The sequence below is a fragment of the Ranitomeya variabilis genome, chromosome 5, assembly GCF_051348905.1.
Source record: "Ranitomeya variabilis isolate aRanVar5 chromosome 5, aRanVar5.hap1, whole genome shotgun sequence".
In the NCBI taxonomy this organism is placed as follows: domain Eukaryota; kingdom Metazoa; phylum Chordata; class Amphibia; order Anura; family Dendrobatidae; genus Ranitomeya; species Ranitomeya variabilis.
This window is the reverse complement of record NC_135236.1, coordinates 333,392,468-333,411,840: the sequence shown is the minus strand read 5'-3', so window position 1 is coordinate 333,411,840 and position 19,373 is coordinate 333,392,468. Positions and strand designations below refer to the sequence as shown.

The 19,373-nt window shown below is 39.6% G+C and overlaps 1 protein-coding gene across 4 annotated transcripts in view; it reads left to right on the top strand.

The window, feature by feature from the left end:
• Positions 1 to 19,373, top strand: part of RELN (reelin) — a 1,394,857-nt gene that overhangs the window by 1,270,102 nt on the left and 105,382 nt on the right. For all 4 annotated transcript variants that reach the window (XM_077264737.1, XM_077264736.1, XM_077264735.1 and 1 more), the window contains exons 36-42: positions 3,952 to 4,129; positions 5,335 to 5,419; positions 8,085 to 8,267; positions 11,008 to 11,179; positions 14,118 to 14,220; positions 15,457 to 15,686; positions 18,528 to 18,748. In XM_077264737.1, the coding sequence (XP_077120852.1) occupies positions 3,952 to 4,129; positions 5,335 to 5,419; positions 8,085 to 8,267; positions 11,008 to 11,179; positions 14,118 to 14,220; positions 15,457 to 15,686; positions 18,528 to 18,748 (1,172 nt within the window). The remainder of the gene's footprint in view (positions 1 to 3,951; positions 4,130 to 5,334; positions 5,420 to 8,084; positions 8,268 to 11,007; positions 11,180 to 14,117; positions 14,221 to 15,456; positions 15,687 to 18,527; positions 18,749 to 19,373) is intronic.

Sequence of the window (19,373 nt, the reverse complement as noted above, 5' to 3'; positions counted from 1 at the left end):
CCCATAGTGGCGGAGCCACAGTACTGCAAGGACCAGGACTCTGGGGCGCTGCATTTCATTGAAAGAAGATGTGTGGCAGTGGTGAAAAAAGCTGTGTGACTCCTCTCTGAATCACAGCAAATGATTTTGGATGTCATCAGGAGATGGTGAAAGTTGTGATATGTGATGGCAGCTTCGCCCCCTTATGACGTCCTGTTTATACCACATGTCCAGCACCCTTAGGGCCAAGAACACGAGTGAGAGTTAAGTGACTGCAGATTGGCTGCAGGGCACTCATGACATAACAACCTCACGTGAGCCCAATGCCTTCATTGCTGGAACAGCGGTTGTATCAGAGGTGAGCGTGGACTGTTGTTATAAGTGGAAATTTAGCAATGGAGTAGGGGTTTTCTGTCTGAAAAACAACACCTTTAAATCTTCTATTTTCTAGACGTAAAGTATGGCACTTTTCATCAAAGCAGGCTTAGGTGTAAAAGCTCATTAGAAAGATCTCTGTACTGTCCATTCATACAGTGGTAAATTGTAATAACTATGGCCTTAAACCATCAATTTTCCAAACTTCACCTATTCCTTTAATCCCTTTCCAACGTTGGGCGTAATAATATGCCCATGTCGGACTCCCCCTGTTCTATACAGCTGACATGTGCCCGCAACAGCCGCGGGTGGAATCGCAATCCACCTGCAGCTGTTAACTAGTTAAATGCCGCTGTTAATTTCTGACAGCTGTATTTAACTCACACTTACCGGAAGCACGTCAGAAATCCCGCCCATCGGTGACCCCATCACATGATCGCCGGTCACCGATGGGTCGGCATGACAACCAGAGATCTCCAGCAGACCTCTATGGTTGTCATAGCCAGACTGCTATGAGCGCCGAACGCTGGTCAGAGCTCATAGCAAGTGAGCATTTCTGCTACACACAGGCTATCTGATCATCGCCAGGATGTAGCAGAGGAGATCAGACAACCGCAGCCTCTAGTCTCCCATGGACACTATTGAAGCATGCAAAAAGTAATTTAAAATGTTTTTAAAAATATTAAAAAAATATAAAAGATAAAAAGGTTCAAATACCCCCTTTAGGCCCATTCAAAATATAGCAATAAAAAAAATCAAATATACACATATTTAGTATCGCCACGTTCAGAATTGCCCGATCAATATAAAAAAGAATTGACCCAATCGCTAAACAGCGTAACAAGAAAAAAAGTCAAATGGCCAGAATTACTTTTTTTGTTGCCGCAACATTGCACTAAAATGCAGTAACGGGCGATCAAAAGATCATATCTGCACCAAAACAGTATAATTAAAAACGATAGCTCGGTATGCAAAAAATAAGCCCTCACCCAGCCCCAGATAATGAAAAATGGAGACGATACGAGTATCTGAAAATGGTGCTTTTTTTTTCCAACAAACTTTGGAATTTTTTTTCACTATTAGATAAAAAAGAACCTATACATGTTTGGTGTCTATGAACTCATGATGACCTGGAGAATCATAATGGCAGATCAGTTTTAGCATTAGTGAACATGGTAAAAAAAAATGTTGAATTTCACTTTTTTTGCAATTTCACCACACTTGGAATTTTGTTCCCATTTTCCAGTACATGATATGTTAAAATTAATGGTGTCGTTCAAAAGTGCAACTCGTCCTGCAAAAAAGAAGCCTACACATGGCCGTATTGAACTAAAAATATAAAAGTTATGGCTCTGGGAAGAAGGGGAGCAAAAAACAAAAAAACGCAAAAACTGAAATACCCCTGGTCATTATGGGGTTAATTATTTTCCTTTAATACCCTTGGTTATTAATGTACAAAACAAATCTGTTGCATAACTGATGCCAATGGAAGCAAAGAGACCTCCTTGATTATGGGAGTTTGTCTGGGTTCCATTATGTATCAGTTTTAGAAAATGTCTGCATGATGTTCTTTTTCTCGGACACATAACAGGAATTCATACTGACGCCATAATAGTCAATGGAGTCCAGCTGCTGTTATTTGCAGCAGTTATTCCTAAGGGTTTGTGCACACGTTGCGGACTTTCAGCAGTTTTCCCTGAGTTTATGGTACCATGTAAACCCATGGAAAACCAAATCCGCAGTGCACATGCTGTGGAAAATACCGTGCGGAAGCGTTGCTGTGTATTTTCCGCAGCATGTCAATTCTTTGTGCGGATTCCGCAGCATTTTACACCTGCTCCATAATTGGAATCCGCAGGTGTAAAAATGCAGGTGAAATCCACACAAAAACAGCGGAAAATCTGGTGTAAATCTGCAGGTAAAATGCAGGGCGTTTCACCTGCGGATTTTTCAGAATCTGCGCGGAAAAATACGCACACGAATCCGCAATGTGTGCACATACCCTTAAAGTGAAAATAGTTTAACAAGATGTGTGAATAAACATTTTTCACCTTACATATACTGTCAAGTATATCAAAAGCAATTTTACCAATATCTCTATATAAGGGTAAATCAAACTGACATATTAGGGCCACATAGTAACATCACATAGGGACCCTATGCCACCATACTCATCATTACCAAAGACCACTGCAGCATGACTAATATCACCATCAACACTACAGTGTAAAAGACAAATATACTGCCAGACCATGACTCCATACAGTATGACTAGCATATACAGTTGTTCCTGAAAAACACCACCATACTGAGAATCAACAAAAACCACTGTACTAAGATTGATATTACTACCATACAATAACCATATAATGGTATACAGTATACTAGTTCTACAATAGAAATCTACAGAACATGTATATAGACAGTACAAGTAATTCTAGAGCGACTCACCGGTGATGTTCTTGTTTATCATTGTTGTTCACTTTCCCTTTTTTTCAGTTTCATATTTCAACTTTGGCTGATTGTTTTTACCCTCCTACTGCTACAACCATCAATAGTGACCAAGATACTCTTTGCCAACACATTGTAATAATGCTTCCATCTGTGCCTTTTCATAGTAATAATGTCGTTCTCTTTGCCTCATAGTTAGATTGTTCCTACTGTGGCTTTTCATATTAATAATGTCCCTCTTGCTTCTATATCATAGTAATAATGCCTCTCCATGTGCTATAATAATGTGCGTCCACTGTGTGTCTACTTGGTATTGCAAAAATGCCCCACTGTGCCTCAACTTGGTAACAAAGCCCCACTCTGTACCTCCTCATAGCAATGCAGACCTCCTGTGCCTCCCCATAACAATAATGCCCCCTCTGTGTCTCTTCACACAAGTAATGCCTCTCTCCATGCCACCTCATAGCAAGAATGCCCCCAATACCTTATTATAGCAATTCTTCCACCTGCACCTCCACATAGTAATAATACCTCCTCGTAGTAATAATGCCTCCTCTGTGCCACCACATAGTACTAATACCCCCACTGTGCCTCCACACAGTAACACCCCACCTTCGTTTCCCATTTGAGTCCTTCTGTACCTGGCAATGAAAGCAAAATAAGCTAAAACTTAACCTGCTCCCACGATAAGTGGTGATGGGCTACATTTCCCCCTTACTGCAGTTTCCGGCTTGCCGCAGACATCTCCCGAGCCTTCAGCAGGCCAAAGGTCTGAAGCAGCTTGCAACCTGCCAGCATGAGAGATGAAGAAGAGAGCCAATGGCTCTCTGCTCTGCCACACTGCTGAAGACATGGATGCCATTAAGTGTTGCAGGTCAATGTGTCATTCTGCAGGGCTGCTTCATCTGGTATTTTTCCGCATTGCCAGGTGGGCAGTCCAGCTCTACACCTAGCTTCAATCTATACATCATATTCCTGGTTTTGAACTCACCCCAAAGGTAGAGAAATGCCCACTGCAAATGATCCCTGCTTGTCTGAAATATTTTTTTTTGTTTTGCTAAACAATACATTTATGTGTGTTATTTATATATTTGCCTCTTTTAACTTGTGTTTTTTAATACCATACACAAATCCTAACATTTCTAGGTGTGACCGTGGCTTTGGAGGTCCATACTGTGTTCCACTTGTTCCATTACCTTCAATTCTTAAAGATGACTTTAACAGGAATCTACATCCAGAACAATGGCCCGAAGTGTATGGTGCAGAAAGGGGAAATCTTAATGGAGAAACCATTAAATCAGGGACAGCATTTATCTTTAAGGGGGTTAGTACTTTTTAATGATTTTGTCCAAATCAGTCATCGGATCTACTGTGTTCTCTTGTTATATATCTTAAAAGTTTATTTTTTCATCACCATGTACAGTACAATTGCAATCAAAATGATTCAACCCCCAGTGCAAATTAAGTTTATTAGCAAAACCTACAAACTTTCTGATGTTTGCAATAAACCATTTATTGAAGAAGAATTTAAGTAACTGAACACAACTAATATAACAAGTGGTTACTCCAAAATCAACACAAAATGCCAGTCAATGAATACTGCAGTCTCAGCAATATTCAACCCCTTAATGATAAGCAGTTATGATCTGCTGCTAATGTGATGCCTAGCAAAGCACCAGTTTCTGGCAGTGTTCCTGAATAAATCTAATTTACAAGGTGGGTTGAATAATTCTGATTGCAACTGTGTAATTACTATTATTCTTGTAAGGCCTCATTGAGATGTTACTGAATTTTCCTGTACACAAAAAACTGATTTTCATCAACGTTTTGGATCATATTTTCATCTGGATTTTGGATCTGAGGGTCATCATTTGGGTGTCAGTTTTTACCATCAGATTTTTTCTAAAAAAGAAAAACTGATGGAGGTTTCTCAAATTTCTCCTATCTCGCAATTGGTGAAAAAGAGACTGCACATGGCTGGCATATGGATGACATCCAAGCTCAGTCCGGCTTTCTCATGACATTTATGCTTGCATTGGCAAGTTTTGATCTGTGACTTGGATAAAAATAGGATATATCTCTTTGCATTGGTGCTGACCAGTTGTTCCCCAAAAATACACAGACATGTTAACAACCCCATAGGCTATAATTGGTACGAGTTCTATCTGTAAAACTCACGTGTGAAAAACTGTTGTCTGATTGAGCCCTAAATTACATTCATATTTCCAATTGTGAACATGTAGCCAAATAATTAGTTTGCCAATGGAGAACATGGCGTCATGCAGGAATTACAAGATTGGGCAATGTATGTCATATGATGTTAGTCTTTTTATTGTAAGTACCCTAATACTGAGATATAAAATGTGAGTTTCAATTATAAGTTATAAGGTAAACTAGTTTAGTATATTAATAAAAAAGACTGGTATTTGGTGCCAAGAAAAAGAAACATCATCAGAAAAAATAAAAATGTTCTTGTATTCTGGTCATGTTATTAGAGTGCAACCTATAAATATTTTTTTTTATTTACAGGAAGGCTCCAGAATGCTTGTATCAAGAGATCTGGACTGTGCGCATACTTTATACATTCAGTTTTCACTTAAATATATTACTAAAGGTAAGAATTCAAAATCTAAATGCCAAAATTTGGTAGCATTTCGAAGCCCACTAGTAAAAAATCAGGCAGATCATAGGCTGCTTACCAGAGCCCGGTCAGTGCTGATGTATTAAGATTGGTGACATCTAGAGGCTGGCTAGCACACAGCTCGGTCCCATGATTAATTCCTGTTCTTTATCTCTGTATCGACAGATGATGTTCATTCATTTTATAGGTCGCTAAGGAAAGTATGAAACCGGTTAAGGAGATTCATAGCAGGCAGATGCCTTCTGTCCCTCCAAATATGTGTTTCAATAAATGCATACTTTGTTGCACTTAACCCCTTCCGCCTGGGCAGTTTTTCAATTTTGCGCTTTAAACTTTTTAATTTTTAACATTTTTAAGTCGATATATCTGAATGAGGCTTTTTTTGTGGGGATGAGTTGTAGTTTTGAATGACACCATTCATTTTACCATTCAGTGCACTGGAAAATGAGAGAAAAAATCCAAGTGCTGTGAAATTGTGCAAGAAACACACTTTTGTTTCATATAAATTTTTGAAACCTATAGAATGAAAGTAAGGTTAATAATATAATTTTCTGTATATGGGTGTGTCGTCCCTAGGGAGCCGTTGGTATGTATATTAGGATATGTAGAGGAAATAATGACTGACAACACGACCAAAATAGTAGTTGCAAGATTATGGTTTATTGCAAGAAAATTGATTGCAAAATATTGGATTAGAGAGCAACCTCCATCCAGACGTGAAATTACTGCACAAACGTACCATATAATTCAACTTGAAAAAAGGTGGAATTGTTTCACAGACTATGGCAGCCGTGGTTGGACAGGACTTATTAATGTTGTACCAATATATTGTAATGTAGTGTCAAATTTACAGCAAATTGGACTAATGTTTGACATTGTTAACTATGGGCGTAGGGTTGTCTGCTCCTGGAATACTCTCCATGGGGGGAAAGGGTGAGGGAGGGGTAATTTACTGTTAAAATGTAAAATGAGTATGGATATGTGACATGCAATATCAGTTATACATTTTTATTAAATGTAATAAAATGTAACTAATTAAAAAAAATAATAATATAATTTTCTATATAAAATATTCAGTTTCACCAAAATTAGTTGATGCAAAAAGGAATACACCCCACATATGACTTCCATGATTTTTAAGGACAACACTAAGTCTTCTTAGCATGGAATGAACAAATTGGTGACATATTACATGTATCATTTTCTATTTTTCAAGAACAACCTCTTTTAGATGCTAAATGGAGAATGATGCTCATCTTGTCTCTTCAGAATTCCCCATAGGTGTTCGATTAGGTTCAGATCAAGACACATAATTGGCCACTATTTCCCTTTCACCCTGTTCTTCAGAATTGTTAACAGTGGCCTTAAATATGTGTTGTGGATGGTTGTCATGTTGGATACGTGCACGTCCACTAAGGGCAAGGAGAGATGGTAGCATGTTTACTTTTAATATAGAGCAGTACATATGTAACTTCACAACACCCTCAATGAAATGCAGCTGACGACACTAGCGGCTCTCATGCAGCCACACATATGGACACTGCCACCAGTTTCACTGTTGGCGCAATGCATTTATCTTTGTACTCCTCAGCTTTGCAACATCATACAGTTTTGAACACACCAGTTCAACAAATATTTATCTTGGTCTCATCCTCCAGAGTATAGATTCGCAGTAGTCTTCATATTTTTCAGCATGGGTCCTGGCAATTTGTAGGCAAGCTTTTTGGGGCATGGGCTTTAGGAGAGGTATCTTTTGTTAGTGGCACCCATACATGCATTTTGCTCCCCAACACATCAATTAAAATAAAGATAATGGGGCCAAAACCATTAATCCATTCTGCAGCCTGCAATAGACAGTGTAATTCAAAGGCTATAAAAGGAAAATGGTGCAAAATTTCTAATTAAACCCAGTTGTAAAAAATATTTTTAACCCCAATTGCATACATTTCAGTAAGAGAAAAAAAATGGCGTCAAAGGTGGACAACCCCTTTAAGTTTGTCGATCAAGATGTTTACGAGATATGATAAAAAAACCCTCTCTATCAGAAATCAGCCATCAGATAATATTTTTTAAATTTAACATAAAATATATATACCGGTATTTTTTTTCTTTTATATTATGGATATTTCTACAAAATAAATAAGATTCCTATTTTAAACATCCAAAGGAACCACTTTTATGTCATGACATTTAGCCTGGAGCATGCCCTCAGATCTTCAAGTAACTGCAGTGTGATCCCCAAAGACCCGGATGTCAGGTTTGGTCACAATCAGATTGTATGTGATAAGACTATTGCTGAAGACCAGGTTACAGTGAATGCCCTGACTATGAGTGAACTTGTCATCATGGTCTTCAGGGATCTCACTCCATATGTTGGCAGGCCTGTCCACTGAAAATGCATTCTATCCCAAAACAATAAACATAATGTGCATATATACAGTATATATATATATATATATATATATATATATATATATATATATATATATATATATATATATATATATGCATTTTAACCTATTTATTGCTATATGCATTTGAACTACTACCTGATGAGATGATACTTTAGGTCTATCTCTATATTGTAATACATGGAATATAATGAAACCTGTTTAAATGTATGTTTATGTTGTTCTAGGTGCACCAGAAAGATCCCACTCTATTCTTCTACAATTCTCTGTCACGGGGGGTATCACCTGGCACCTCATGGATGAATTTTACTTCACACAAACTACTGATGTTCTGTTTGTTAATGTTCCTTTGCCACCTGCCGCACAAACCAATGCAACCAAATTTAGGCTATGGCAACCATACCACAATGGTATTATAACACCTTTATTTGAAATTTTGTGTTATTCAGTAGATATGAAATGTACTATGAAAAAAAGTAAGAGTAAAAAAAATCATTAGTATATTATTATTATTATTATTATTATTTTGTCAGGGAAATTACTGTATATACTCGTGTTAAGCCCAGTTTTTCAGCACTTTTTTTGTGCTGAAAATGCCCCCCCTCAGCTTATACACAAGTCATTGTCCCAGTTTATGGTGGGGGAGGGGGAGCAGCGGGTCACAGGAGGCAGGAGCCGGTGGCTGCAGCTAAAGCCTGTGCCCGCTGCTAAAGAGAAATTAATATTTACTGCACTGGCAATGAATTTTCATTTCTCTTATAGCGCGCATAGTTACAGCCGCAGCCGCTGGCTTCCAGCAGCTGCCGGGCTCTCACGGGTGCCTGCTCAATAAGTTAATGAATATTCACCTCTCTCCACTCCGATAGGCGTGGAGAGAGGTGAATATTTATTAAGTTAATGAGCGGGGACACATGATCACCCGGCCACAGAAGCTGCTGGAAGCCAAAACGAGATACTTATAGGGTGCGCAGAGAAGGTAAGTAGGATGTTTTTGGTTTTTTATGCTTTTCTCATGGGTGCCAAGCATACAAGGATGGGGATGAGGAACCACGCATACAAGGATGGGAATAAGGAGTCATGCAGACAAGGATGGGAATAAGGAACCATGCATACAAGGATGGGAATAAGGAGCCAGGCAGACAAGGATGGAAATAAGGAGCCATGCAGACAAGGATGGGAATAAGGAGCCATGCAGACAAGGATGGGAATAAGGAGCCATGCAGACAAGGATGGGAATGAGGAGCCATGCTTACAAGAATGGGAATGAGGAGCCATGCAGACAAGGATGGGAATAAGGATCCTTGCATACAAGGATGGGAATAACGAGCCATGCAGACAGTGATGGGAATAATGAGCCATGCATACAAGGATGGGAATAAGGAGCCATGCAGACAAGGATGGGAATAAGGAGCCATGCATACAAGGAGGGGATGAGGAACCATGCATACCAGAATAGGGTTAGGGGACAATGCATACCCAGTTTATACTTGAGTCAATAAGTTTTCCTAGTTTTTCGAGGCAAGAATAGGTGCATTGACTTATACTCGGGTCGACTTATACACGAGTATATACGGTAATTCGTTACATAGGTTAAAGATCTTTTTACACAACATAATTTAATACAAGCAATTTTTAATGAATTACAAATCACTATGAATTTAAACGGAACCTGTCAGGTCTCCATGCCCTCCAACCCATTTAGCTATGTGTGATGAAACTCCCTCCCTAACCAGCCTTGTATAGCGCAATTTAGTTAAATAAAAACTTTTAAAAATAATTTATAAAGTCCAAGTTTCCTATGTTAATGAGGGCTTTGACTAGTCAATGGTGTATTAGTTTCCCCAAACTAGTCAGCCCTCTTTCCATGTTATCATGCCCCTGTGGGTGTGTGGCAAACATCATTTGCACAAGCTGGTCACATCACCAGCTCATGCAAATCTAGCACATGCATGCCACTCATTTTGGGAGCTTCAATGTGTCTCTGAAGCTGGGGATACACTTCCTGGCTTCAGAGATGCACTGTGCACGACCAGAAGTTAAGAAGATCTCTGAACCCAGGAAGCATACCCCCAGCTCTGAAATGAGTGGCGCGATAACATGGAAAGAGGGTTGACTAGTCAAAGCCCTCATTAGCATAGCAAACAGGGACATTATAAATGCTTTTTTAAAAGCATTTGTTTAACTGAATTACATTATACAGGGCTGGTTAGGCAGGGAGTTGAATCACACATGGCTGAATGCTGCTGGGTTGGAGAGCATTGGGGACCTGACAGGATCCCTTTAAGGCAGATGCTCATACTTTTCTCAAGTTATTCATTACCGAGCAAAATAATGCAAATAAATAAATAGCTAGGAAGAAGAAAAAGGTTTCACTGCAATTCCACATCTCTCATGATGGAAGTACAAAATTGATTTTTACGCTGGTCCTTTCAAACAGTTGATTGTCGAAGGTTCAGAGAGTGCATTCAAGTGAATGAAATAGTACCAAGCACAGATTTTACTAAATGAATGGCATTGTGCATGCATTGTAAACAATGAACTTTTCTCACAAGAGTTTTGTGGTCCCTTTAAATAGGTGATCGTCAGAGGTCCCCAGACTTGAACATCCATCAATTCAATGTTGATGGTTTAGCTTAAAGATGAGCTGTCAGTTTTAAAAGGAATCTGTCAGCAGGTTTTTGCTACCTCATCTGAGTGCAGCATGATGTAGAGAAAGAGATCCTGAATCCAACGATTGATGACTTAGTTTACTGGGTCTGATATCCTGTTTGTGTAGTTAAAGGGACTCTGTCACCTGAATTTGGAGGGAACAATTTTCAGCCATAGGGGCGGGGTTTTCGGGTGTTTGATTCACCCTTTCCTTACCCGCTGGCTGCAATATTGGATTGAAGTTCATTCTCTGTCCTCCGTAGTACATGCCTGCACAAGGCAATCTGTCCTTCATAGTACACGCCTGCGTAAGGCAAGAGAATGAACTTCAATCCAATATTGCAGCCAGCATGCAGCCAGCGGGTAAGGAAAGGGTGAATCAAACACCCGAAAACCCCGCCCCTATGGCTGAAAATTGTTCCCTCCAAATTCAGGTGACAGAGTCCCTTTAAGAACCTACTCCACAGAAGGTTAACCCTACTATACTTTTTCACATCCCAGGAAAGAAGGATGAAATATGGATCATAGAAGACTTTGTAATTGATGGAAATAACATAAACAACCCTTCTATTCTCATGGATACATTTGATTTTGGCCCAAAAGAAGATAATTGGTTTTTTTACCATGGTGGCAATATTGGTCTCTACTGTCCATACACTTCAAAGGGAGCACCGTAAGTCTGCATCATTTATAATCCCACCTTATGACTGATACTTACAAATAATGAAAGTAAAAAAGTAAATGGTCAGAAACACAACAATTCTCCAATAGCAGGGATCAATTCACAGTTAATTTACAACTGTGAGATGACATGTTCTGGTATGTTAACAACAGATAAAATCTCCACACCCAATAGATAGATGCTGGACAAACAATCGTTGAGTTGACAACTACAGTATGTCTCCCAAGTCCACCATACACAGGTATGCTCTGTTTAGTTGAGTGTTCTCCTTTTCTCTATGTGAGAGCGAGAGCCAGGCTCCTATGACACCAAATTGTATACAGGAGAACAAGGGGATGCTGGAAAGCTAATATGTCTCTCTCCCAACTTAATCTTTAGGGGGAAAGTCGATGGCCCCGTACATATGAGACTGTTAGCTGATCCCATCCATATTGATGGATTTGGCTGAGATTAGTCTAATCTGTATGTGGGCCTTAAGGCTGATGATATTGAGATATTAAAGGGGTAGTCTCACAAACCAATTACATTTTAACTAATAGATCTTGGAATAATAAGTTCCATAATTGGATGTGTTAACCAAAATGTTCCTGTGCTGAGATAATCCTAGAAATGTTCACCTGCTAAGTTCTGTCTTACTTGCTGTGTCCGACCTTGCAGAACTGCTCCACCTCATGGTCAGCATATACCACAGCTCTTAGCTAGGGACGAAAAAATAATTCACCTACACTCCCTGACAGAAGTTATGTCGTTTATCCGTGTTATGTAAATAAAAGCTTATAACCTATATTCTTTTGAAAGCAGAAATCCTCCGAAATGTGGTTTAGGTTAATAAAATAAATTGGCATCAATGCAGAAATATTGATCAGTTAATGGACACAGAATGGTCAGACTTTGGCAAGACAAAAGTTTTGTCGCCCACAGAAAGTAATGTGATATTCAAACAAATAATTAACTTAAAATACAAATATATGTTGCATAACATTGGTGAATGAAGTTGTGGCGCTATTAGAGTGATATTTAATATTTTGTGTGATTTCCATGAGCTTGAAAGACTGCATCCATGCGGTTCAACAGTGATTCATACAATTTATTAATGAAGTCATCAGGAATTGCAAAGAATGCAGTCTTACATGCCTCCCAGAGTTCATCTAGATTGTTTGGTTTTGCCTTCCAAGCTTCCTCTTTCATTCTACCCCAAACATGCTCAATGATGTTCATGTCTGGTGACTGGGCTGGCCAGTCCTTGAGCACCTTAATCTATTTTGTCTGGAGGAACTTTGTTGTAGAGATGGATGTATGAGATGGAGCACATCCTGCTGCAGAATTTGACTCCTTTTATGATTTGGAATGTAAGAAGTAGCTAATACATCTTGATATTTTAGTCTATTGATATTGCCTTCCACCTTTCAAATGTTTCGCACACCCCTATACTGAATGTATTCCCAGACCATGATCTTTCCGCCACCAAATGTAACTGTTTTCTGGGTGTATTTTGGATCCATACAGCTCCAGTAGGTCTCCTGCAGTATTTGCGGTGGCTGTGGTGTAATTCTACTGAAGATTCATCAGAGAAATCCACCTTCTGCCACTTTTCCAGCATCCATCTATTTAGCAGGCTGTGGGACTTTGCAAATGCCACACGATTTTTTATTTGCCTTTTGTTTAGTGCTGGCTTCTAGGCACTGATTCGACCATGGAGGCCATTTCGAGACAGAATCCTACGAACTGTTCTAGTTGACACAGGGATTTGAAGTGACCAGGCCTGTTGGAGCTCTGCTGCAGTGGAAGAGGGGTTTGCTTTGGATTTTCTAACCAACAAACGTTCCTCCTGAGCAGTTGTCTTGCGGGATCTGCTGGACCTGGGCTTGTCAAACACATCTCCAGTCTCTTCAAATCTTTTTTTATTTCTTTGTACTTGATGCTGAGACATATTAAAGGTGCCAGCCAAAGGTATGTTGTCAGAGCTCAAGTTGCAGTTCAAGTGAAGGTCTGGTGTGCTGGGTTTCTTTTTATACACACAAACAAATTAACCGACCGTGTACTGAGCACAGGTGAGGATGTAAACTAGGATTGGGTGCATTATATGACCAGGCGACAAAACTTTTGTCTTGCCAAAATCTGACCATTCTGTGTCTGTTAACTGATCAATGTTTCTGCATTGATGCCAATTTATTTTCTAAACCTAAACCACATTTCGGAGGGTTTCAGCTTTCAAAAGAATAATTTATACAAGCAATGGATGAATTTAACGTCAGGTTATAAGCTTTTATTTACATAACATGGATAAGCGACATAACTTCTGTCAGGGAGTGTATGATAATTTCATACACTTAAACAACACTGCAGGAGCTCAGAGCTGCTGCTTTCTGAGAAAACACGTTTCCCTGCCTGTCTTATCACAGGAGCAAGTGTTTCTGTTGCTTCACCAGTCCTGTGAGCTCATCATTAATTAAGTCAGTGACATATGAGCTCAGTGGCTGCTGTCTTGTCTACCACACTGACTTGATTTATGATGAGATCAGGGGGTGGAGAAATCGAAAAAATGTCCACTCCTGTGATAAAACTGGCAGGTAATTGTGTTTCATCAGAAAGTAGCAGCTGCAAGCCCCTGCAGTGTGTGTACTCAATTACGGTATATCAAAAGTGACTTTTGCTTCCTCTCCTGGCCAGAAGCTGTGGTATGTGCCGACCATGAACTGGAAAAGCTTTGCATAGTCGGACACATCAAATAAGACAGTACATAGCAGATTTTTTTGCTGCATTTATTCCTAAATAACACCTCTGCCAATGGGAGCATTTGGAGCTTTTTAAATTTGTCCTTAATTTTCAATTTTGTTTAATTGCAAAGTAATAAAAGTTATTGTTTAGTTTTTACCCTTAGTGAGAAGAAGCAATGTTGCTCTATATAGTTTTTATTGTTTTCGCACAGGGAGGAAGATTCAGCCATGGTATTTGTCTCAAATGAGGTAGGGGAGCATTCCATCACTACAAGAGATTTGGATGTTGATGAGAATACCATTATTCAGTTTGAGGTAAGACTATGAAGCCTGATATTTATAAAAATAAATGTTAAATTAATTTCAGTAATTATTAACTCCTTCCCGTCATATACGTACAATTATGTCATATGTCGGGCCCCTGACCTGACTGGACAGTTTTATCACATAGTAAACATGGTAAATGAAAACCCTCCAAAACAGACCTGGGCAAAGTGAGGCCCACAGGCCACATCTGGCCCTCTGGCTGTCTCAGTCCGTGTGGGGCTCATGCCGCATATGGGAGAGGCTGTGTGGGGCTCATGCCGCATATGGGAGAGGCTGTGTAGGGCTCATGCCGCATATCGGAGAGGCTGTGTGAGGCTCATGCCGCATATGGAGAAGGCTGTGTAGGGCTCATGCGCATATGGGAGAGGGTGTGGGGCTCATGCCACATATGCGGGATGCTCTGTGGGGCTCTTACAGTATATGGGGGGCTCATGCAATATACTCATGTTCAAACGATATATAGGGGGATGTCAGCATACTTAATTCTGCGCAATATTAATTGATACAATTAATATTAATATAATTATCAATAATATAAAAATTATTAAATATATTGATATTAATATTGGTTCTGCCTCCACAACAGTCTCTCATGTGGCCCCTTGGGAAAATTAATTGCCCACTCCTGCTCAAAAACAATTATGGAATTACACATTGCAATTTTTGCAGTTTCAATACACTTGGACTTTTTTTGTCCTGCTGTCCAGTGCATTACATGCTAAAATAAATAGTGTAATTAAAAAGTATAACTTGTTTTGCAAAAAAACAAGCCCTCATACTTTTATGCGGACTGAAAAATATAAATGTTACAGCTCTTGAAAGAAGAGAGGATAAAACAAAAATGAAAGAAACAAAAACAAAACGGAAAATAGCTCGGTCATGAAGGGGTTAAAATTCCCAAATGATCGGCAATCCACTCTAGTGGTGGTGCATGAGGAGGGTGAATGTGCAAAATCAGAGAAGTTCCGGCACTCACGGAAGTGGTAACCATATATCTTCATTAAATCACACTGATCCGATGGGCAGTATGTATTAGTAGTCAGGTTATCTTTAATAAATAATCACATGTCTAATACCCTGTTTCTTGAGTGACTTTTATAGTCTAATAATTTATCTGTAACCAATATCATTCTATTATGTCCTGTTGCACGCCTATATGTGGTAATACTTAATTTACTTAATAAATAAAAGGAGTTACAGTAAAACTATTTTTATTTAATGCAGATTAATGTAGGCTGCACAACGGACAGTAATTCTGATGACCCTGTGAAACTGGAATTTTCACGAGATTTTGGTGCCACATGGCACTTACTTTTACCTCTGTGCTACAGCAGTACCAGCCACGTGAGTTCTTTATGTAGCACTGAACACCACCCAAGTAGTATTTACTATGCTGGAACAATGCAGGGCTGGAGAAGGGAAGTCATCAATTTTGGAAAACTACATCTTTGTGGGTAGGTATTAAAAACCTTTACTTTTTTTTTTAACATATAGTTATTTATGTCATCATCCATAAAATACAAAAAAGGTATTTCAAAACTTAAGGGGAACCTGTTATGTGAAAAAATGCTAATAACCTGCAGGTATGGGGTTAATCTGCAGGTTAATAGGGTTCTGAACCTGCTCGACTGACACTTAGACCCCCACGCTGCTGAAAGGAAATAAACTTTATTCCTCATGGTAGCATTTGGTATTCAGTCACGGAGGCAGCACCAGCGCGGGTACAGTCACCACTCTGTGGATAATGCTGTCACTGAGTAGGTTCATATCGCTATTAACCTGCACATAAACCCCATATCTGCAGGTTAATAGCTTTTTTCATGCGACCGGGTTTGGAAAATGGCATCATTATTTATTTATTTTTTTTTACAAACTTTGTAATTTTTTTCACCACTTAAATAACAAAAGAACCAATACATGTTTGCTATCTGCACAATTGTACTGACCTGGAGAAATCATAATGGCAGGTTAGTTAGCACTATAAACCAAAAAGACAAGGATCCCTAAAATGTAACTTTTAATAGAACCAATAAGAAACTCTATTTAACATGACTAATTAAAAAAGTGAGAAGATATTCAATGTACCTAAAAAACCCTAGGTCAAACTACAATGAGTACTACCTGGCAGTGGAGGTTGGCACCCTACTTTTTCTCGGTTGGCGCCCCCACTCCTCGATGGCTCACCCTTTTATTCCCTAGAAAATGCCTACAATTAAGGAAAACTGGTGAACCCTAAAATACTATACCTATACTATCACCTGCCTGGCAGTAGAGGTAGACACCCTAATTTACTGCGGTAGGTGCCCCCACTCACCGATGACTGCCCCTAGGGTCCCTCACAATCCCTACAGTTACAGATAGACAAAAGATAATGTCCCACAAACACCTCTGATACCCATAAGAGGAAAAAAAAAGAAAACTAAGGAAAAAATTAATCAGAAAAAATCAACAAAATCAAAATAATTAGTATGAGTACAATTCAATATTAGTACCCATAAGGGACTACCATCAAGTTCAATGACCTTGAGCCAAAAAAAATAATATACGAGTACACAGAGTGTAAAGAAGATGTATGTTTGTCCAGATACAGCTTTTATAACAGCACCAAAGTGCCTATAAAAATACAAATATCAGATATTGAACAAGCACTCCTCTATTCAAAAAGTGAGTCCCATCTTGTCTTGCTATAAAATGTCTTATGATATATGAGTGCTAAATATAAGAGGTTAGTTACTCAATAATAACCAGATGAATGCACCCACATGTTCACTGTGATCTAATAATCAACAGAAATCGGCAGCTGTTTTGCCACTACAAGATGTGAACAGACCATTAAACAGGTTTTCTGGGTAGCAAGGACGTAAACACAGCCAATCATAGGCAAACAAATAAAGGAGAATTCTCTAACACAGCAGAAAAAAGGGACCGTATCGGAAGTCCGCTGCATCGGAGTAACCCTTGACTCTGCCCTGTCCTTCAAACCGCACATCCAAGCTCTTTCCACCTCCTGTCGCATCCAGCTCAAAAATATCTCCAGAATCCATCTTTTCCTCAACCATCAATCTACTAAAATGCTTGTGCATGCCCTCATCATCTCCCACCTTGACTACTGCAACTTCCTTTTTTGTGGCCTCCCTGCTAACACCCTTGCACCTCTCCAGTCCATCCTTAACTCTGCTGCTCGACTAATTCATCTCTCTCCTCGCTACTCCTCCACTTCTCCCCTCTTCAAATCTCTTCACCGGCTCCCATTCCCTCAGCGTATCCAGTTCAAATTACTAATACTGACCTACAAAGCCATCCATAATCTGTCTCCTCCATATATCTCTGAACTAATCTCCCGATATCTTCCCTCACGTAATCTCTGGTCCTCCCAAGACCTCCTTCTCTCCTCCACACTTATTTGCTCCTCACCCAACCGCCTCCAAGACTGCTCCCGAATATCCCCCATCCTTTGGAATTCTTTGCCCCAACACGTCCGACTGTCAACTACATTCAAATCTTTCAGACAGAACTTGAAAACCCACCTCTTCAGGAAAGCCCCCGCTGCCTCCTCACCACTACCGGAGCTTCCGCCTCACCAACACCGGAGCTCCTGAAACCCTCAGCCTATTGTCTCCTTCCCCACCATCCTATAGAATGTAAGCTCGCAAGGGCAGGGTCCTTGCCCCTCTGTATCAGTCTGTAATTGTTAGTTTGCTTACTGTAAGTGATATCTGTAATTTGTATGTAACCCCTTCTCATGTACAGCACCATGGATTCAATGGTGCTATATAAATAAATAATAATGATAAAATAATCCCACAAAAACCAAGCCCTCATATGGATATACTGACAGAAAAATAAAAAAAGTTATCCCTCTGGGAAGAAAGGGGGCAAAAAAACAAAAATGCAAAAACAGAAAATCGCAAGGTCATGAAGGGGTTAACACTTTATTTGTGGAGCATGTTAATAGTTTAAAATTAAACCAGCCAAAAGACAACAAAATAATTGATGTTTGGGTTTTTTCTACCACTTCCCATAAATAATTTATAAAAGTTAGCTAATCTACATGTACCCCAAATTGGTGCCACTAACTCAAGTTAAAATTTTATGACTTCTGCAATGTGACGGTGAAAAACGAGAAGAAAATGTTTTGTCCTTAATGCCTAAATTGGGCCATTCCTTAAGGTGTTAGCAAGAAGTTATTTATAATAAAATCATTGATTTCAAAATTGGGAATCTCTGTAACTTTTTTTATTGAAAAGGTGTATTATAGTAAAGTGATATCTAACATTATTTTGTGCCAATTTAAGCTCCATTAGATTCAGATGGTATCAAGGATTTTACCCAACATCTATGAAGCCTGTGACCTGGGCAATTGATAATATTTACATTGGTCCTCAGTGTGAGGAAATGTGCAACGGTCATGGAAGTTGTGTCAATGGAACCAAATGTATCTGTGATCCAGGCTACTCTGGCCCTACTTGCAAAGTCAGTACAAAAAATCCAGATTTCCTCAAGGATGATTTTGAAGGTGAGAATGTTATAAATGCTGGTAACAAAATTGTGAACAAATACATTTTTAGGGGGAAATTCATCTAGACTGGGCAGCCTATCTTGATTAAAAAGTGGCTGAAATATTTTGGACCGCAGCCCTTAATAAATTCTCCTTAGTATGCTGATGAATATTCTTATTTTCACAATGTAACGGAAGTGATGGAACCACTGTGCCGTGGACCGAGGAAAGCCTGAGGGGCGTGACTAGGTGAACACTTGACTCTTTGCTACAGTCCCTGATAGTTGATGTAGACTTGGCTCCAGATGGATGCCAGGTGCTCCTCCACAACAGATCTCCGACACACGACAGCTGACCTCCAAAGGGGCAGGTAGTTGGAACAGCTAGAAATGGGTAGACTTGGCTGGTACACACACACGCGGAAGTTGCTGACAGGTATGGCTGGAATACAGACTGACACGGCATGTGCAGACAGGTACGGCTGGTAATCAGAATGGCACGACAGGTGCACTCAGGTGCGGCTGGTATACAGGCAGGCACGGCAAGTGCATGCAGGTACGGCTAGTATACAGACTGGCACAGCAGGTGCAGGCAGATACACTACCGTTCAAAAGTTTAGGGTCACTTAGAAATGTCCTTATTT